Source organism: Medicago truncatula, chromosome 5, assembly GCF_003473485.1.
Source record: "Medicago truncatula cultivar Jemalong A17 chromosome 5, MtrunA17r5.0-ANR, whole genome shotgun sequence".
NCBI lineage: Eukaryota > Viridiplantae > Streptophyta > Magnoliopsida > Fabales > Fabaceae > Medicago > Medicago truncatula.
Genome location: NC_053046.1, coordinates 9,283,174 through 9,303,025, shown reverse-complemented (window position 1 = coordinate 9,303,025; position 19,852 = coordinate 9,283,174). Strand labels below are relative to the sequence as shown.

At 29.9% G+C, this 19,852-nt stretch overlaps 1 protein-coding gene across 1 annotated transcript; it reads left to right on the top strand.

The window, feature by feature from the left end:
• The first annotated feature begins 4,017 nt into the window (after nucleotides 1–4,017).
• On the top strand, nucleotides 4,018–5,355 carry LOC11424139 (uncharacterized). The gene has a single exon (XM_003612236.3). The coding sequence runs from the start codon at nucleotides 4,319–4,321 to the stop codon at nucleotides 5,264–5,266; it is 948 nt and encodes a 315-aa protein (XP_003612284.2). The 5' UTR covers nucleotides 4,018–4,318; the 3' UTR covers nucleotides 5,267–5,355.
• Nucleotides 5,356–19,852: the final 14,497 nt, after the last annotated feature.

Genomic DNA, 19,852 nt, shown 5'->3' with positions numbered 1-19,852 from the left:
ATATATAAAAAAATTATTTCTCCCAAAAAAAAAATAAGATATCAAAATTGAGTGAGGCTCACGGTGGTAATTGTGTGAGATTGTGGTGGTGTCATCTGAGGGGCATTGACAATACCTCATTGTGACAAGACCTGGAAGTTGCATGTTAAAATGATGTGAGATTGTTGAAAAAAGAAAGATAACCCTTACCTTAGAACATGGTTGCGACGAAGAGAGTAACATGAGGTTTGTAGGGCTTGATGATGGAAGCCATATATTGACGATTAGGGAGGAGAAGGATTCATCGGAACCCTAATCATGGTAACAGAAACATAGTGGTGAGGTTGTTGAAAAATGCCTTAAATTATTTTAATTTTTTTTTTGTCATTCTTCCATTTTGCGCCCAGGCGCAAGACTTTTGCAGTAAGTGCTTTTTTGGCAATGTTGTTTTGCGCTCATGCGCAACCAGGTATATAAAAATACAGTTTTTACAACGAGGTGTGAGGTAAACTACAGTTTATCAAAAGGGGTAAATATTCTTATGAGATCAAAGGCCAAGAATAGAGTACTTTTGGGGTATACTATAGGGATGGAAAACAATCCAAACACATTAATAAATTTATTGAGTCTCTTGGTGAGGGGATGATATTCGAAAAATTGGTAGAAACCAAGGTTCAAGGTTAAGTTCTTGCAACCCTTGTATCTCTTTGTAAGAAACACCTTTAATAATGGATTAGAGATAACTCTCTCCTCCAGACGTATGTCAAAATTTGTGTCGAATTGGGTGATCACTTTAATTTTGATTGCTACTTATTTTCCTTCACGCATCAAATATTGATTGTTGAATTTTTATTATTTTTTTTTTTTTGGATATATGAACACTCCAATTTTAACCAAAGTCACTCTTTTTTTTTTAATAAAGAAGGATTCATACTGTTTTTTGACCAAAGTCATACACACCCTTTATTAATAAAAAAAAATATTACAATTGTAACTGAAAAAATCATTTAATATTTATTCTTAAAATATTTAGAAGTATTCAATGTCCTTAGTTAATGATTAAAGGATTTTATGACACATCTATTAGGAAACCAAGTAAAAGGAATAGAAACGATTCCTCTTGATTGAAAGTGAAGTTACAATTGATATATATACTAATATCTAAGACTATAGTAACCTATCATGTATATACAATATAGGATAAGAACCCTAATATTGGTTACTTGCTCGGCAAGAAAGGGAAAGCTATGTAATGTGAACATTATCATGATCACTGTGTAATATCTCCCCACAAAGATGGAGGTTGATAAATGTTTATCAAATCCAACTTGGATAAAAGAACATGAAAAGTCCTAGGAAGCAAAGCTTTTGTGAAAAAATCAGCTACTTGGTCTTGTGAAGAAACTGGAAGCAGTTTGAGCATGCCAGATTGCAGCTTTTCTCTAATCAGATGACAATCAATCTCTAATTGCTTGGGCCTCTCATGAAAAACAGGATTAGAAGCAATATGTATAGCACTTTGATTGTCACAATAGAGCACAGGTAGCTTGGAGCAGGAAACATGCAAATCTCTGAGTAGGTATAGAATCTATTGAAGTTCACAAGTGGCTGAAGCTAGAGCTCTATATTCTTCAGAAGAAGAAGGCACGGACACAGTGATTTGCTTCTTTGTTATCGATAAATTTAATGAACTTTCTAAGAAGAAACATTGACCAGAGGTAGATTTTCTAGTATCAAGGCAGCCAGCCCAGTTAGCATCTGAAAATCCTTGCAAAGTGAGGGATGTATTTCTGGGAAATAATAAACCTTTGCAATGATATCCCTTAAGGTACTTTAAAACTCTTAAAGTTGCATGATGATGAGCTTGTATAGGTTTGGATAAAAATTGGCTCAACTGCTGAGTCATGAATGTGATATCAGGTCTGGTAGTGTTGAGGTAAAGGATCTACCCACTAATCTTCTATATGCAGGAACATCATCATAAAGAGGACCAGAATCAAGATGAAGTTTAATGGATGAATCAGATGGAGTTGAGACAGGTTTAGAACCTATAGTGCCTGAATCATTAAGCAAATCCAGACAGTAGTTTCTTTAACATAAAGAAATTCCTGCTTTGGAATGAGCAACTTCAATGCCTAAAAAATACTTCAACTGAGCTAAATCCTTGATTTTGAATAATGAATACAATACAGACTTAATGTGAGTGAATTCAGGAAGGGAGTTGCCTGCAAGGATGATATCATCCACATATACCAGAAGGATAGTGAATGAGGAGGATGTTTTCTTGACAAACAAGGAATGATCAGATGCATCATGAAGGTAATTGTGAGCCAAAATAGTAGAGGTCAATCTTTCATACCATTTTCTACTAGCCTGTTTCAAATCATAAAAAGACTTTTGAAGTTTGCAAACTTGATTTTGCTTGTCAGTTTTAATACCAGGAGGAACTATGTGAAGATAATTCCTCCCAAAGAGACTTCATTTATGTGAAATAATCCAAAATAGATTTGGATCCCTGTTTGAGATTGTTGATTGAAGAGCGCAAATTTGCAATACAAATACGATCAATCTTTAAGAAACGCTCCTTCAAATCAAGCCAAACTTCAAGTGCAGTATCACAAAACACAATAGTTTGTGCAATTGAATCAGAAACAGAGTTGATGAGCCAAGATTGAACAACATGATTACATCTTCCCCATGCTGCGCGATTCAAATAATCATCATCAGGCATAGGAATGGTACCATTGATGAATCCAAGCTTGTTCTTCGTTCCCAAAGAACTTCTAACAGTACGATTCCAAGCAATGTAATTGGAACCGTTGAGTTTGGGAGTAATGGAAAGAGAATTTGGGTTCTCACTAGGACGAACAAAGTAAACGGATTCAGTATCAGGTGAAGAATTTCTTGGCGCCATGGAAGAAGGTGAAAAACAGAGACAAAGAATTCAAGCAAGAAGATGAAGAAAATCACCAAAAAACACTGATTGAATGAAAAATTATTTAATCGAACAAAACAAGAATCAAGGTGTGAAATTGTAAGATTTCACCAGAAATCAGAGAAAAACAATCAAACGAGGATGATCAAAGATGAATGCACAATAGAAGAAAGGAAGAAAAACGGTTACAGACCGTTATGGATCATAACAAACTCTTCCTCTTTGGAAAGAGCTCTTGATACCATATTAGGAAACCAAGTAAAAGGAGTAGAAATGATTCTTCTTGATTGAAAGTGAAGTTACAATTGATATATATACTAATATCTAAGACTATAGTAACCTCTCATGTATATACAATAGAGGATAAGAACCCTAATATTGGTTACTTGCTCAGCAAGAAAGGAAAAGCTAAGTGAAGAAAGGGAAAGCTAAGTAATGTGATCATAATCATGATCACCGTGTAATAAACATCTTATCCAAATTCCAGATTTAAAAAAGAAAATTGTCATGGGGGGCGGCAAATCTACACCATTGGGAGATTGTGTAGCGTATTAGAAGTATCAATCAAAGGTCAAACTTTAGTAGTTTACAATTGTTAGAATAAAAATATATATATATATATATATATATATATATATATATATATATATATATATATATATATATATATATATATGTGTGTGTGTGTGTGTGTGTTGAATATGTTATTTTATTGGCTTTATTTTCACCAAATTTTTTATTTATTATATTGGAATCAATTCAATTTAAATTTTTATTTACCCGTATTATTTTCTGAGTCACTCAAACTCACGGGAACACGTTACAATCCTCAAAAGGACAATATACCGACGTTTCATTTGTGCAGTACGAAGTACTATAATATATTCCTTCTCATTTTCTAACCACAAATTCCAAAACAAGATGACAAAAAATATCTCACGAATATTGCATCTATGATTTGCCATATCTTGAATTCTATAGCTCAATGAAGTCCACAAAATTTTGCAAAGACAAGTTTTAATAATTAACCGACCTTCATGAATGAAACAATTCAAAAGGTATCATGAACAGTTGATTAGGTCTATTGAAGAATTCAAGATTTTAGAGACAGAGACATGAAAAATCCATTTAGTGAGGTTCACTTTGCAACATATGTAACATGAATAGAGTTTAACTTCCAACTTTCCAATTAAAACATGAGTAGTTAATTGTATTGCTGGTGGAGGACGTGACAAGTGACAACAACATTTTATATTGAAGTCACCCAACAATCCATTTGGCATCATAATATAAAGGATACATATAATAGTGTTCTCTCCTTAGTCCAATTCCCTTCTCCACACATGACTAGAAGATCAAGAAACACTTTATTAGTATATATATAGGCATAAACCCTTTTTTACTATGACGAAAAGGGAAACTATGGCTACCCTCTCACCAAAGAAATCTTGTCGTTATGGTATTAGATCTATTAGTTTACCAACAAGATCACATCCAAGCACAATTAAAATTCAAGAGGAGCTAAACAAGTTTAAATCATATGAGGCAATGTCATCATCATCATCTTCCTCAAAAGTTGAAACAATTTGCTTTGGTCTATATGTTCTTGTAAACGTTTACAAGTGCATGGAAGATGTTTTGAAATTGGCAATGACCCAACAAGCATTATTCTCTCACAAAAATGAGAAATGGGTTGATGAGTTAGTAGAATGCCCGGTTAGATTCTTAGACATATTAGGAGAAACTAGAGATGTTATCATGTTGATGAAAGGAAATTTTCAAGAACTTCAATCAGCACTTAGAAGGAGAAAATTTGAAGAATATGTAATTGAAAGTTATGTATCTTCATATTGGAGTTTAAGAAGAAGCATGAAGAAATCATGCACAAAATCTTTGTTTTTATTGAAGCAAATAGATGAATCATTTGGAGGGTGTTTTCCTTTAGATGTTAATCAACACATTTCTTCAATTGTGAGAGTATTTAGAGAGGTAAGTTTGATCACAAGTTCTATTTTTCAGTCACTAGTGGAATTTCTTGCTTCACCAATTTTCAAGACTAAGGTTAACAAGTGGAAATTTGTTTCAAGAGTACTCATGAGGAAAGGTGGGTTTGATTGCAATTATCAAGAGGAAAATATTAATGAATTAGAAAAAGTGGATTTGGCACTTTGTAGATTAATGGTTATTGATAACACAGACATGGATTTTGATGAGGTTGAGAAGATTCAATGTGTACATAAAGAGGTTGAAGCTATTGTGGTTGTCATTGAAGGGTTTGAAAATGGATTGGATTGTTTGTTTAAGCACCTTATTAATACTCGTGTGTCTTTTCTTAATATTCTTTCTCCCTAAGGTTGAATATAATAGTTTAGAATTTAATTCCAATGAGGTCATGTAATTCATGGAGTATCATCCTTTTGAGAAATGATATTTGTACAACTACTTTATTATAATTTTTTGACGACTTTCTCTTTCATACTCACGTTATATTCCTATTTTCTATTTTCTTTTTTCTCTCTCTATTGTTATGGACCAATGAGAAGAGAGAAAATAAAAGTTATAACAAAGTTGTCATAAATGGTTGTCAATATATGATATATCACTACTCTTTTTTTTTTTTCATCAAAGTCTCGTTCTTCCTGAGAAGGAAACAAACCTTACCTCTAGCATATGATATTTGATTCAAAAGAAAAAACAATAATAATAGCATTAGGATGGATTTACACGGAATAAACGATCGCAGACATTAATTAAAAATCAAACGGTTCAAATTACGGGATGGTAAAATCAAGTTTAAACATCACAACCGTTGAATTAGATCAGACAGACGAAAAACAATTTTCAATAGAAACTACGTGACACAGTTACGGTGCCAAATCTCCTTCCATAATGTTCTTATTTTTCTCCACAAAACATGGAAAGTTAAAGTTGCAGTCACTTTCTTAGCGTTCACTGTTCTGGTCTACTATCCAACTTATGGGCTGATATATCATTCATCCACCGATCTATCTTGGTCCTTGTCAGTTACATACTTATTGTAGTTAATAATGTTCACAACTGTATGTGTGAATCTTTGCAATTGAACTCCTTAAATTTTTTCTCTCAAAAAAAAAAAAAAAAAACTCCTTAAATTTTAAACATTAGGATTAGGATAAAATAAATAAATTCGTCTTTTCTTATTATAATCATACTCCTAAAATTTTAAAACAGAAGAACCACACCTAAGATAAGAAACTTTGGAACTAACACAAGTGGTATCGATGAAAAAAGTTTAGGTGAATTTTTATTGTGAGGTTATGGGTCTAAACACGGGTCAAGATTCTCAACCTAGTAATATTAATTGAATTAAATTTTATAAACAAAATTTACGTGATTTTAAATTAGGGTCTTGTTAACGAGTGTCTTCGGGTATTCTTCAAGCATCCCAAATTTAGTAATTATTTTTTTAAAAAATCAACTATTATAATTTTCAATGCATTCAATACATAACTTTTCATTAAAAACTTACTATTTAAAGTGCTTAAAGAGCACCCTAAGACAATCGTTAATATTTTCCTTTGAATTATTGATTATTGAATCTCAAGCCTAACTTAGTATTTGTTTGGTTGAGCGTCTGGAGAGTCCAAATGCAGGTTTGAAGTTCCAAACGTGAGTTTGCCATTTTTCATGATGTTTGAACACACTCAAAAGCAATTCTGAAAAAGCAAGTTTACAGCCAAAACGTGGTTTAACAAGAAGCTATAAATTGTAGCTTCTGCGGCAACTCAAATCAATTTTGGATTTTAAGAAATATATTTTCCCTAATTACCCTCAAGCTCCAATTTTTTTTTCTTCCAAACTTCAATATTTATTCTCTGGAACACTTTCTTCTTGTTTTTCTAGATCTGGTGAAAAACAAAAGTGAAGGAGGAAGAATGAAGAAAATACCCAATTACTATGGAAGCTTCAGCGAAGAACATGAATGAAAATTAGAAAATTTGGAAAAACTAAAAACAGAATTAGTATTACAGAGGAGAGGCGAATTGAACAACTGTGAGATAAGAGAGCCTGGAGTCTGGAGAACGAATTGAAACAGAATTAATCTCCATGAAATTGAACAATGGAGAGGCACCATTAGTATTACATAGAGACGAGCGCATTTCATAACCCACTACTATATTTTTTTTTTTTTATTAGTGTTAATTAAAGGGGAATTCTAGAGATTTTTTTTTTTTTAAGAGTTTTAAGTTCCCGGGAATTCTTATTTGATTTTTTAAAATGATTTTAACTAATTGATTAATTAATAAGATAAACAAAAAATGAATCGAGAGACAGGTACAACTAATAATGAAGCAATAAAAATCCAAATATGATTATATTTTTTTTTTAAAAGAAAATAGGAAGATAACTTGAAATAATTATCTAAAAATGAGCTATTTAATTTTAAATATAATTTTGCTAAAAAAAAAATTAAATACAATTAAAAAGATAATTTGGTCATTACACATTCAAAATCAAGTTTCATTCAAATCATCCAAACAACATCAACTCATAAGAATCAATTTTATTAAAGTGTATCCAAACATAAATCAATTAACATCTAACTCACTTTTAACCAAAATCAATTCTCTTAAACTCAATTTTATCAAAATCAATTTTCCCCACCGCCAAACCAAACACACATAATTTGTAGAGTATGAGAGTTTTCACCATAAATTTATTGAGATAACTATAATGGTTATTGTAGCAAGTGTCAAGTGGTTGGTAAGAAAGAAGAGTAGTTTGCTAGAATTTGACATGACATCGTGACTTTGTCCTATGTATCTCATCAGTTAACTGCAAACGATTTTTTCAACTACCACCTTGGAATAACGTAACTAAAATTATAAATAGTGAAGTTGGGAAGCGGTGGCAACAAAAAGAATCATGCATTTAATGAATATGAATATTGGATTTTGGGAACGGTCTTAAACAAGAGAAGAAGAAAAAAATTGGTAGATGCCCTTTATATTTTGTACTACGTGTGACATTCATGTGCAGCCGAGTGTGATTGTGTGTCAATTCTCTTTTAATATTGAGAAATAATATTTGAATAATTATTTTTATAACTTTTAAATAACTATTATATTTGTATTCTCTCTCTTCTTCTTTCTCTCTATTGTCATTGTCCAATCAAAAAGGAGTAAAAATGATTGTCATAAAAATTGTTTAAAATTTATTGTACAAATATCATTCATCTTTAACATTAATCATCATTGTCTTGAGTCATGTGCGATTAGGGTGTTAAAGAGATGATTGAGTGTGTATATATTGGTATTCAAGATAAAATAGTGATAGACACCTTTAGATATTGTACATGATACTCATGCAATCGAGTTTTATTGAATGTCAACTCTCTCTTATCATTGGTTATACATTATGTGAGGTCATGTAGGGCCGAATCAGATGCTACATGGGCGGACGGACGGGTGTCTATATATGGTGGTTGAGTGTCTATATATATTATGTTCAAAAGAAAATGTTGATAGACACCCTTTAGATATTGTACATGATACTCTTATAGTCGAATCTTAGACCATGTACAATGATTTTTTCTTTCAACATCCACTTTTTCAATTCCCAACACTCCACATCATTTTTCTCTCTTATTTAACACTCATTCAACACTCTACCCCACCACTTTTTATTTCTTATTCTTATTTAATTTTATATTTTGTTTTTATAATAACATAAAATTACAATTATCGATTATAATTAAATTAAAATAATACAATTAACAATTTATTTTTTAGTTTTTTTGGAAAAACAAAATTTTGTAAAATACCCCCTGGTAAATTGACCTTCCCATGCTTTAGGACAATTTTTCCACTCCCAGTGCATGCAGTCAATACTCCTGATCATCCCTGGGAACCCCCGCATTTCACTAACATGTAGTATTCTTTGCAGGTCATCTTGCGTTGGTGCTCTCAAGTACACTTGCTCATACAATCGTATGATTCCTTTGCAGAATCTAAGTAAGCACTCCAATGTTGTACCACTTCCTATTTTGATGTATTCATCGACCGCATCTGATGCCACACCATATGCTAACATTCGCATTGTTGTGGTACATTTTTCTAAGGGTGATATACCTTCTATATTGGCTGCATCAACTCGCTGGGTGAAATAGTTATCACTACTTGAAAGGTCTTTAACGATTCGAAGGAAAACGTGTTTTTGCATCCGGTACCGACGACGAAACATTGCATCGTCATATGTAGGCTCATTGGCAAAGTAGTCGTCAATTATTCTTTGGTTTGCCGCTCCATGATCTCTATTGAAATATTTTCTAGTACCAGATGCACTATCTTCCTCTAATTTTTTCGACGCTGAATAAATTGGTAGACGATATAAGTGTCTTCAATATAACGTTTTTGTTAGTAGACTTCGATATCAAAAGGATCCATTGATAGTTTTTTGGAAGTAGATTGAATAGTTTTTTTGTGATATTGGAAGTAGATATAAATGAGATTTGTGAAATTGGAAGTAGATAAAAATGAGATTTGTGAAATTGGAAGTATATATGAGTCCTTATATAAGTACATTGTGTGGTTGACACTGACGAATTCGAAAAAAGTTATTGTATTGTATTAAAGCAAACAGTGGGGATAATTATTAAAGCAAATAGTATGTGAAATAATGGACACACAGTGAGGATAATTATTAAAGTAAATAGTATGTGAAATAATGCACACGCGCCATTCTTGCCCAACAAAATCTCACCACGTGTCCCTATGGTAGATAGTTTCAACATGTTGAATGTGTTCAACACTTCTCTCATCCCATTGGAGCAAAACCATATATTGAAAGTTGCATTCAACATTACCATTGAACATGGTCTTATTGAATGTCAACTCTCTCTGATCATTAGTTTCGGGTGTCTACATATGCTACTTGACTTAAAATGAATTAATATGTTTGTTTTTTCATAAGCTAAGATAATAGTTTTTTTTTTTCTTTTGATGATCCAAGGCTGAAACGATTGAATGATGAGGCTCTATCCGCCCTCGTATTGCTGCAAAGTCCCTCACTAATCTCAAGCTATCGTTTGATTTTGATAGCACCGGTTTTACTCTAAAAACCTATCAAAAGCTACATTCTAGTGGACTTTTTTCTAGGGATGATAATATGATCCATCAGATCCATATCCATCCAATCCATCCACTACAAAATCCATCCAATCCATCCAACAACAAAAAATTGTAAATGGATTGGATTTGATCCATCCATTAAAAACTATGGAAGGATTTGATCCATCCACCTTATTTTAAAAATCCAATGGATCACCTCTTTAAATTAAAAAAAGTCCAATGGATATCTTCAAAAATTATTAATCTTTTTTATTTAAATAATTATATTTTTTATTATCACCTTATTTTTTTTAACTAAACTATTTAAATAAAAAAGCTTATTAATATCTCATTTTCAAAAACAACTTATTTATGCAAAACAACTTATTACGATCTCATTTTCAAAACAACTTATTTATGAAAAACAACTTATTATGATCTCATTTTCAAAAACAGTTTATTCATTCAAAACAGCTTATTTATGCAAAACAGCTTAGTATGATCTCATTTTCAAAAACAACTTATTTATGCAAAACAACTTATTAATATCTCATTTTCAAAAACAACTTATTTATGCAAAACAGCTTATTTCGATCTCATTTTCAGTAACAACTTATTCAAAACAGCTTAATTATGCACAATAGCTTATTATGATCTCATTTTCAAAAACAGCTTATTTCGATCTCATTTTCAAAAACAGCTTATTCAAAACAACTTAATTATGCAAAACAGCTTATTATGATCTCATTTTCAAAAACAGCTTATTCAAAACAACTTATTTATGCAAAACAACTTATTACGATCTCATTTTCAAAAAAAAAAATATTATTTATGCAAAACAGCTTATTAATATCTCATTTTCAAAAACAGCTTATTCAAAACAACTTATTTATGCAAAACAGCTTATTATGATCTCATTATCAAAAACAGCTTATTCAAAACAACTTATTTATGTCAAACAGCTTATTATGATCTCATTTTCAAAACTAGCTTATTCATGCAAAACAGCTTATTATGAACTCATTTTCATAAACAACTTATTTCGATCTCATTTTCAGAAACAACTTATTCAAAACAACTTAATTATGCAAAACAGTTTATTATGATCTCATTTTCAAAAACAGCTTATTAAAAACAACTTATTTATGCAAAACAACTTATTACGATCTCATTTTCAAAAAAATATTATTTATGCAAAACAGCTTATTAATATCTCATTTTCAAAAACAACTTATTCAAAACAGCTTATTTATGCAAAACAGCTTATTATGATCTCATTATCAAAAACAGCTTATTCAAAACAACGTATTTATGGAAAACAACTTATTACGATCTCATTTTCAAAAAAATATTTTATATGCAAAACAGCTTATTAATATCTCATTTTCAAAAACAGCTTATTCAAAACAGCTTATTTATGCAAAACAGCTTATTATGATCTCATTATCAAAAACAGCTTATTCAAAATAACTTATTTATGCCAAACAGCTTATTATGATCTCATTTTCAAAACTAGCTTATTCATGCAAAACAGCTTATTTATGCAAAACAGCTTATTATGAACTCATTTTCATAAACAACTTATTCGAAACAGCTTATTTATGTAAAACAGCTTGTTAATATCTCATTTTCAAAAACAACTTATTTATGCAAAACAGCTTATTACGATCTCATTTTCAAAAACAGCTTATTCATGCAAAACAGCTTATTACTGAAAATGAGATCGAAATAAGCTATTTTTCATAAATAAGTTGTTTTTCATGAATAAGCTGTTTTTGAAAATGAGAGCATAATAAGCAGCTTTTAATAAATAAGTTGTTTTGAATAAGTTGTTTCTGAAAATGAGATCGAAATAAGCTGTTTTGCATAAATAAGTTGTTTTGAATAAGCTGTTTTAGAAAATGAGATCATAAAAAGTTGTTTTGCATAATTAAGCTGTTTTGAATAAGCAATTTTTGAAAATGAGATCATAATATGCTATTTTGCATAAATAAGCTGTTTTGAATAAGTTGTTTATGAAAATGAGATCGAAATAAGTTGTTTTGCATAAAAAAAGTTGTTTTGAATAAGCTGTTTTTGAAAATGAGATCATAATAAGCATTTTTTAATAAATAAGTTTTTTTGAATAAGCTGTTTCTGAAAATGATATCGAAATAATCTGTTTTTTCATAAATAAGTTGTTTTTGAAAATGAGATCAGATTAAGTTGTTTTGCTTAAATGAGCTGTTTTGAATAAGCTGTTTTTGAAAATGAGATCAAAATAAGTTGTTTTGCATAAATAAGCTGTTTTTCAAAAGAGATCCTAATAAGTTGTTTTGCATAAATGAACTGTTATTTTTTTTAAAAAGAGATCGTAATAAGTTTTTTTGTATAAGATAAGTTTTTTTTGATAATACACCTATCAAAAAAAATAATACACTTTAAAAAAACTAATTCACCTATAAAAAAAATAATACACTTTAAAAAAAAATTATACACTTTGATTTATGGATCGGATGGATTAGCCATCCATTAAAATCTAATAATGGATGGATTAGATGGATTTTATTCTAATTGGATGGACTTAATGGTTTTTTTAAAAAAAAAAAAAAGAATATTGGATTGTAATGGACTAATGGACCTTTTTTGATCCATCCATTAGGATCCAAATTTATATCCATCCAATCCATCCATTTTGCCACCCCTACTTTTTCCCCAATTTTGAGCAATATGAGACGGAAATAGAGTTTCTCAAGATATTGAATATCCAATCCATCGAGGTATCATTTTGGGCTTTGCCCAATTACATCTTCACTATACCTGGCCTTATACTTTTACTAATATTTTACTTTTTTTCAAGTACTTTTACTAATAATTTATACAAAACGTCAAAAAAATTATTTAATTATACACCTTTACTGCATCAGGCTTAGCTTAATTTGACTAAAATTGTGCAAGATTACAATAACTTTTTAATTGTTATGCACTAAATTTACATATACGTTAAATCAAATTTACCATTTCGATATTTGTATATTATGTCGTGTCTAAATAGTGTAATCTTCTTTTGTAAAAATTTCTTTTGCATTTTCAATACATTCAAATTATAGTCACGGATTGACTGAATTTTATAATATTAGATTATATGTAATTTGACATAATTGGAATTTTAACCTATCATAGGATTTTTAGCCTTTATTTGGTTTCAAAGAAATAGAGGAGAGAGATAGAGAAGAGAAGTTTGAGATATCTCTCGTTTGATAAGAAGAGAAATTGAGAAGAGAGAAGAATAAATGATGAGTCACATGCTTTTGTTTTCTCTTTAAAAGTGAGAAGAAAGAGGGAAGAAGACAAAAAAGTATGATATGTTATTGGTTTTTAATTAATCATAAATTATAATGTTGTCTTATCAAGATTATTTTTGTTTTTATAAAAAAATAATAACATTTATTTATCTTCTATTTCTTTTTTCTTTCTCTTATACTACCTCCGTCCCTAATTATAGGTGACGTTTAACCTACACAAGTTAATGAATTTGTGTATCATACACAGTTTTCTTTTACCTGCTATAGAAAGTTTTACCGATAACATCCTTTATAGATTTCACCTTTAAGTTATTTAATTTACATCATAAGTTCACTCTAATATTTTTAACTATTCTACAATTGCCAAAGGATTTTCCCTTTTTCACATTTAATAAATTATAGGATTAATTTCTTCCTATCCAGAAAGTCAGTCTCTTCTCTCCATCTGTCTACCATCGTCCTGCTCCTTCTCCTCTATGCAATGAGAATTAAGCACATTTTTCCTCTCTATTTTTCAATCTCGCTCATCTCTTCGGCCATGATTTTAATACTCCACTTTCACATTCAAGCCTTTTCTTCAAATTATTTAATCATAAATCATCTCAAATTCAGCTTTTTCATGGGTGTCTTTGAAAGAACCTTAAAGAATTTTTTTAATCCACAAATTTGTTAATTTTTCAGAAATTGGTTTGATTGTGCTCATGATCTTTCCACCTTGTTTGTTATATGGAAGTTCAAAATTTTGGGGTTTTTGAGATTGATTTGGAAAACATAGTTGTTTTTTTATTAAGGGCGAAGACAATTTCTTTTTTAGGGGAGAACTGTTATTATTGAGATGGATTGAGAAAGAAATACCCATTTAGTTCATAATATTATTCCCCATATCTGATTTTTTTTTTCTTTGTTTTTATTAGGGGTAGTAATTTTGTTTTATTTTTTTATATCGATGACTCACTCAAATGAATGATATTTCCCTATCAATGATTTTTAGTTTAATTCTTTTATCTGTCAAAAAAAAAAAAAGAAGCTTAATCCTTATATTTTCAATAATAATTTTTTTTAGTAGCAGTTTCAACAATATTTTTAAATTTAGGTATTTAATAGAATAATATGAACTTTCTTTCAAAAAAATAAAAAAGAATAATATGAACCTTTTTTTCCCGATTATTGCTTTTTTTAGAATTCAATTTTCATATTTTTTTTATTTAACAATTGTTTTCACAAATGCATCAATGCAATTCTATTATTAGTTGGACACCACATTTGCAAATACCAACAATTGAACAACAAACCCACTAAACAAGTACTCATTCTTCAATCTTGGCCATTGAATTGTTTAATATTATATCAATGGTGAAAAGCAAATTTGGGTATGATACACAAAAAATTTCACTTGTGTATTCTAAATGCCACCCTAATTATATGACCTTTTTGAGAATTTTTTTTCCCTTTTTATAAGACCCCTTTTCTATTTCCAACTACATTAATTATTTCTTTACATACATGCCCCTATTTATTATACATCTTTTTCTTCGATCAGCAATAAATAGAATGTTGAAAACATAAGCCAACCCTATTTTTTAAAGGATAAAATTGTAAAAACAATAGTAATTACAAACATATTTAATACAAATATCCACTATCTTAATTCCCGTTATTTTTTCAAAAGGGCCTTATAATTAGGGACGGAGGTAGTACTAAACAATACAAGTCTTCTCTATTTCTCATCTTTTTCTCTCTTCTCAACATCTCTCTTACATATTTTTCTCTTTTCAATTTTTCTTCCAAACCAAACACACCCTTAAGGAGAGAAACATCACATTCATTTTAAGTTCTCTTTCTTCTGAACTCGCCGGACATGGGTGGTTTTGGGTCATTTTTTACAGTATAATCATTCACTGTTATCTTTTTCCTTCTTTTAATCTAAATAAGTGGTTTCCACATAAATCAATTATTTTTCTCGTGTTTTTTTTTGTGATTTCATCGTCTGAGTAAGACATTATGTTGTTCGTCGTCTTGTATTGTGTTGTTTGATTTCCACCTTCTTGTGGTATTTGTTTGGATCTTATTGAAAGATTAGTTTCAATCAATTACGTGGGTGTCAACGTTGTAGATCTGAATGCATGTGTATTTCAATCGCTTTGATTTTATGATAGTATTTCTAGGCATTTTGTCTATGTATTCTATCAACTTGGGTGATTTGTGTGTGCTTGCAAATTCATCTTTTACTTTCAAACGATATTGAATATGTGATGGTATTCAATGTACTCTAACAATTCAATAAATATTGTTTTGATTTTCTTAAAAATATGTAATTCAACTTTTTACTTTCTCCGATAGAGTTAGTAACATAAAAACTCATGTTAGGTGTTTCGTACTATAAACAAGTATTTCTACTTTACTCTATTTAATATTGTGATTCCTAAATGACCTTCGATTAGAATAGATTTTATTTTTCAACAAATCTTTTATTTCAACGAAACAAGTCTCCAAAATTGACGAATTTGAAAAATAAAATTGTGTTTTTGATGACATAAGTATAATGTGATAAATTCTTTTCTCATCCTCTTTACTTCTCATGCATCCTTCAAATTTTCAAAAATGCCATCAGATTTTATAATTCAAAATGAGTTTATAATCCAAACACCTCCTATGCTTATAATTTTTTGCATTTTAAAAATATGGCGCATGAGAAGCAAGGAGGATGAGAAAAGAATTCACATTGGGCGCATCCTAGAGAGTTTTTTTTTTTAAAAGGTAGTGAAACCTAGAGCTATTAATATGTGTTTGGCCTGATGGAATAGTCTGTTTTGCTTGGTATAAAAGGTGGGGTGGATTGTATAAATATGAGAAAACTACTCAATATGCACCTTGGATTGCTCACAGACCCCTTGAAATTTCTAAAGTGCCACATTTGATTCCTAGCTCCTGATTGCTTTATTCTTATCGTTAGAACTCGAGCAATCCTGAGGTTTAGTTACAATTGGATCGGATGTAACAAACCGAATCATAGAGTATTTTCAATAACAAACATAAACAAAAATTACAACACAATTTAAGAAACCTAAATAAAACTCTACTGACATTTTGGACACTTGAAATTTGAAGGAGAAAAAAAAAACGACAAATATAACACTTCAACTTCACTAACCATCGTCGAAAACATGGAGTATACGTCATAATCATCCTTAACAATCTCTTCATAATAAGCACAAGATGTTCATACACAACTCTAGAAACTTGAAAGACCAAAACTCGAGTACAATAATTTGTCTCGGTATCTATGTTCCAAAAACAGTACCACTTTTCCCAAAAGATGCATGTATCTCAATAAACTGTAATTATAACATATTGTTCATTACCTCCCAAACTTTGACCAAATCTCCCTTACTATCCTTCAAATATTTTTTCAACATTACATGAGCAGATTCAACTGTGTTAGTGGTTATTTTACCAAGAGGTAAGACATGGGTTGTCCATGTCCTTTACAATCTTTTTCTTAAAGGTATTTAATATGTTATTTTCAACATAGTTGAGGAACTTTGAGTAGTTCCTACACACCTCTCGGAATTGCACAATGGATTCAACAAATGGTTCCTTCGAAGAGGATTCAATCATATTTCCCCACACTTTCATGATGTTTTTAATTAACTTCATGGACTTCACCTCTTTCATATCCTTCTCTTCATCATCCACGTCTTAGGAATCTTTCTCTTTGACATTTACAATTTTGGTATCCTTAGATTTGATTTTGCAGCTCATCTTCCATCTTGCTCTCACGTTTTTTGAAATATGAAATCGATACGGTAAAGTGGTAGATTTAAGGAATACTTTGCAACAACGTTAATTAGTGTGGTATCTCTGTCAATTACAATCACCTTTGGCATATTATCTTTAGACTTCAAAAGATCAAGACACGATTGTAGTATCCAAGTGAAATTATCATCTTTTTGAGATGTTATAAAAACAAGGGTTAATTAAGTTTTTAGTCCATATAAATATACTAAATTTCGTTTTTAGTCCTCATAAAAAAAAGTGATAGATTTTGGTCCCTATAAAAAAAATTAGCACGTAGTTTTAGTCCTTATTAAATTAAAATTTGTTTAATTATGCTTAAACTTCTAAATTTTTGAAATATTTTTTATAAACATGTTCATAACATCGTAAGACACTTTTATAAAATCTTTTAGTTTTTTTAACATGTAATGAATTAAATATGAATTTTTCTAAAATCAAAATTTCAAAATCATATTAATGAAAATTTGCACCTAATAATAAAATTTTGAGCTACTTTTTTTACGGAGGAACTCTGTATAATGTTCTAAATAAGTATGTAAAAAATGGAATTTTATAGTGATTGGTTTTATAGGTGGAATTCATCAACAAAACATAATGAAAAGTGTTAATCAACTTAACATTCAGGATGAGTTCAAAAAAAATCATCAACATCCTTTAGTTTCACATCAACGGAAACAACAACAATATTTGATTTCACAACAATGGAAACTTCGACATTGTTTGAATTTGGATTAATAGGATGTTCAACCATAATTTAAAAAACCTAAATTATATTGTATAAAATGTAATAGAAAAAAAGCATATCAAGCATTGAATGGATCGGGAGTTAAGAAGAACCCGGTCATAGTCCGGGTCTTAAATCCTGAAAGGAAAAAAAAAAAAAAAAGAAAAAAAAAAAGAGGGGGGAAACAGTTCGGCAGAAGAAGAATTAACAAAAATTAATTTTGTGAATGAAAAATGCTAAAATACTATCAAATTTGCTTACCGTCTCTTTATATATTGTTATTGTTTTCAATTTTATTTCAATTGAAAATAATTAAACATGGTACAAATTATTTTTATTTTATCTTAAAAAAATTATTAATTTTTGATAAGTTAATAAGAGAGGAAGTTATTATATTGAAAACATAAACTAACTCTCTCTTAAAAATAAAATTGTAAAAACAATAATAATTTATATACAAATTTAATACTACTATTGACTTTCTTAGTTCCCTTAAATTTGATAAAAAGGTCCTATATTTCGAGACAAATATAATATCAATTTTACATAAAAATAAAATAAAATAAAGAAGCAAACAATTTTTGAAAAGAAAAGAAAAAAAACACACAAGGGATCTCATTATTGAAAACCATTAATTAAGAAGAAAAAGACAAATAGTCAATGCTTCGTGCATATAGTGCGACAAATATGTTGTGTTATATAGCATTAATCTTTGTGAATTATTCATCATATCAACACAGTCTGTCACATTATGGCACCAAAAATATAAAATAAAATTCTTTTCTGTCACGTTGGATTTCCAGCATCCGTGCAATTACTATCATATATCGACACATGCTTCGTCCCTAGTTACTAATATCAAAATATAATATATTTGTGGAGGTGGTGTCACAAATTAATGATGCAAAGTACTTGACAGAATTAACATTGAGATATACTACCTCCGTCTTTAATTATAAGGTCTTTTTGAAAAAATAACGGGAATTAAGATAGTGGATATTTATATTAAATATGTTTGTAATTACTATTGTTTTTACAATTTTATCCTTTAAGAAAGAGGGTTGGCTTATGTTTTCAACATTCTATTTATTGTTGATTGAAGAAAAAGATGTATAATAAATAAGAGCATGTATATAAAGAAATAATTAATGTAGTTGGAAATAGAAAATGAGTCTTATAAAACGGGACAAAAAAATTCTCAAAAGGATCTTATGATTAAGTAGTCTATTGTTTTATTTTGTCCACAACCCATAACACATAATTGAGAATCATGAGAAATAACACCTCGTCACACCATGCAATAATGTTACATTGTATTTCATGATCAACACAATGGCACCTAGTAATAAGTTAGGTGATAACTTACATGTAATTTTATGATCGACAAAGATGTAAGACATGTGTCAAAATATAATATATTTTTTTAGGTGCTGTCACAAATTAATGATGCAAAGTACTTGACAGAATTAACATTGAGATATATCTTATCTTAATATCTAATCCTAAACTACAATGCAAACAAAACATCAAAAATCCTAATCCTATGTTTTGAGCGGGAAACTAATGCTTTAACCTAACTTAATGCCATTTTTGAATTTCAAATCATGTACCTTTTTGGAATGTGTGCTCATGTGGCTAATTAAATACAGATTTTGAAATTCAAATATCCCACCTATTGGAATTGTGCTCCCTTCTTTCCAAGACATGTAGTTACCCACTTCCCTATGCAAAAGCATCTGAACCAAACAAACATATTTCCTTGCATTTTGCTCTTGCTCTCTCTCCCCTCTCACGCCCATTTTTCTCTCTTAAGTCATCAATTTTCAGTCCCTCTTCTCTTCTCTCTCACTTCAGTTCCTCTCTAAAAAAAAGCCTCTTCTCTTCTCTCTCACTTCAGTTCCTCTCTAAAAAAAAGCCTCTTCTCTTCTCACACGTTATTTTTTTTCTTCATTTTCCAACATTTTTATTCAATTCTCCCTCTCTCTCTCTCTCTCATTGTTTCTCGCGTGGCTATTCATGTCTTAGGGTTGGGTGTTCTCTTCAT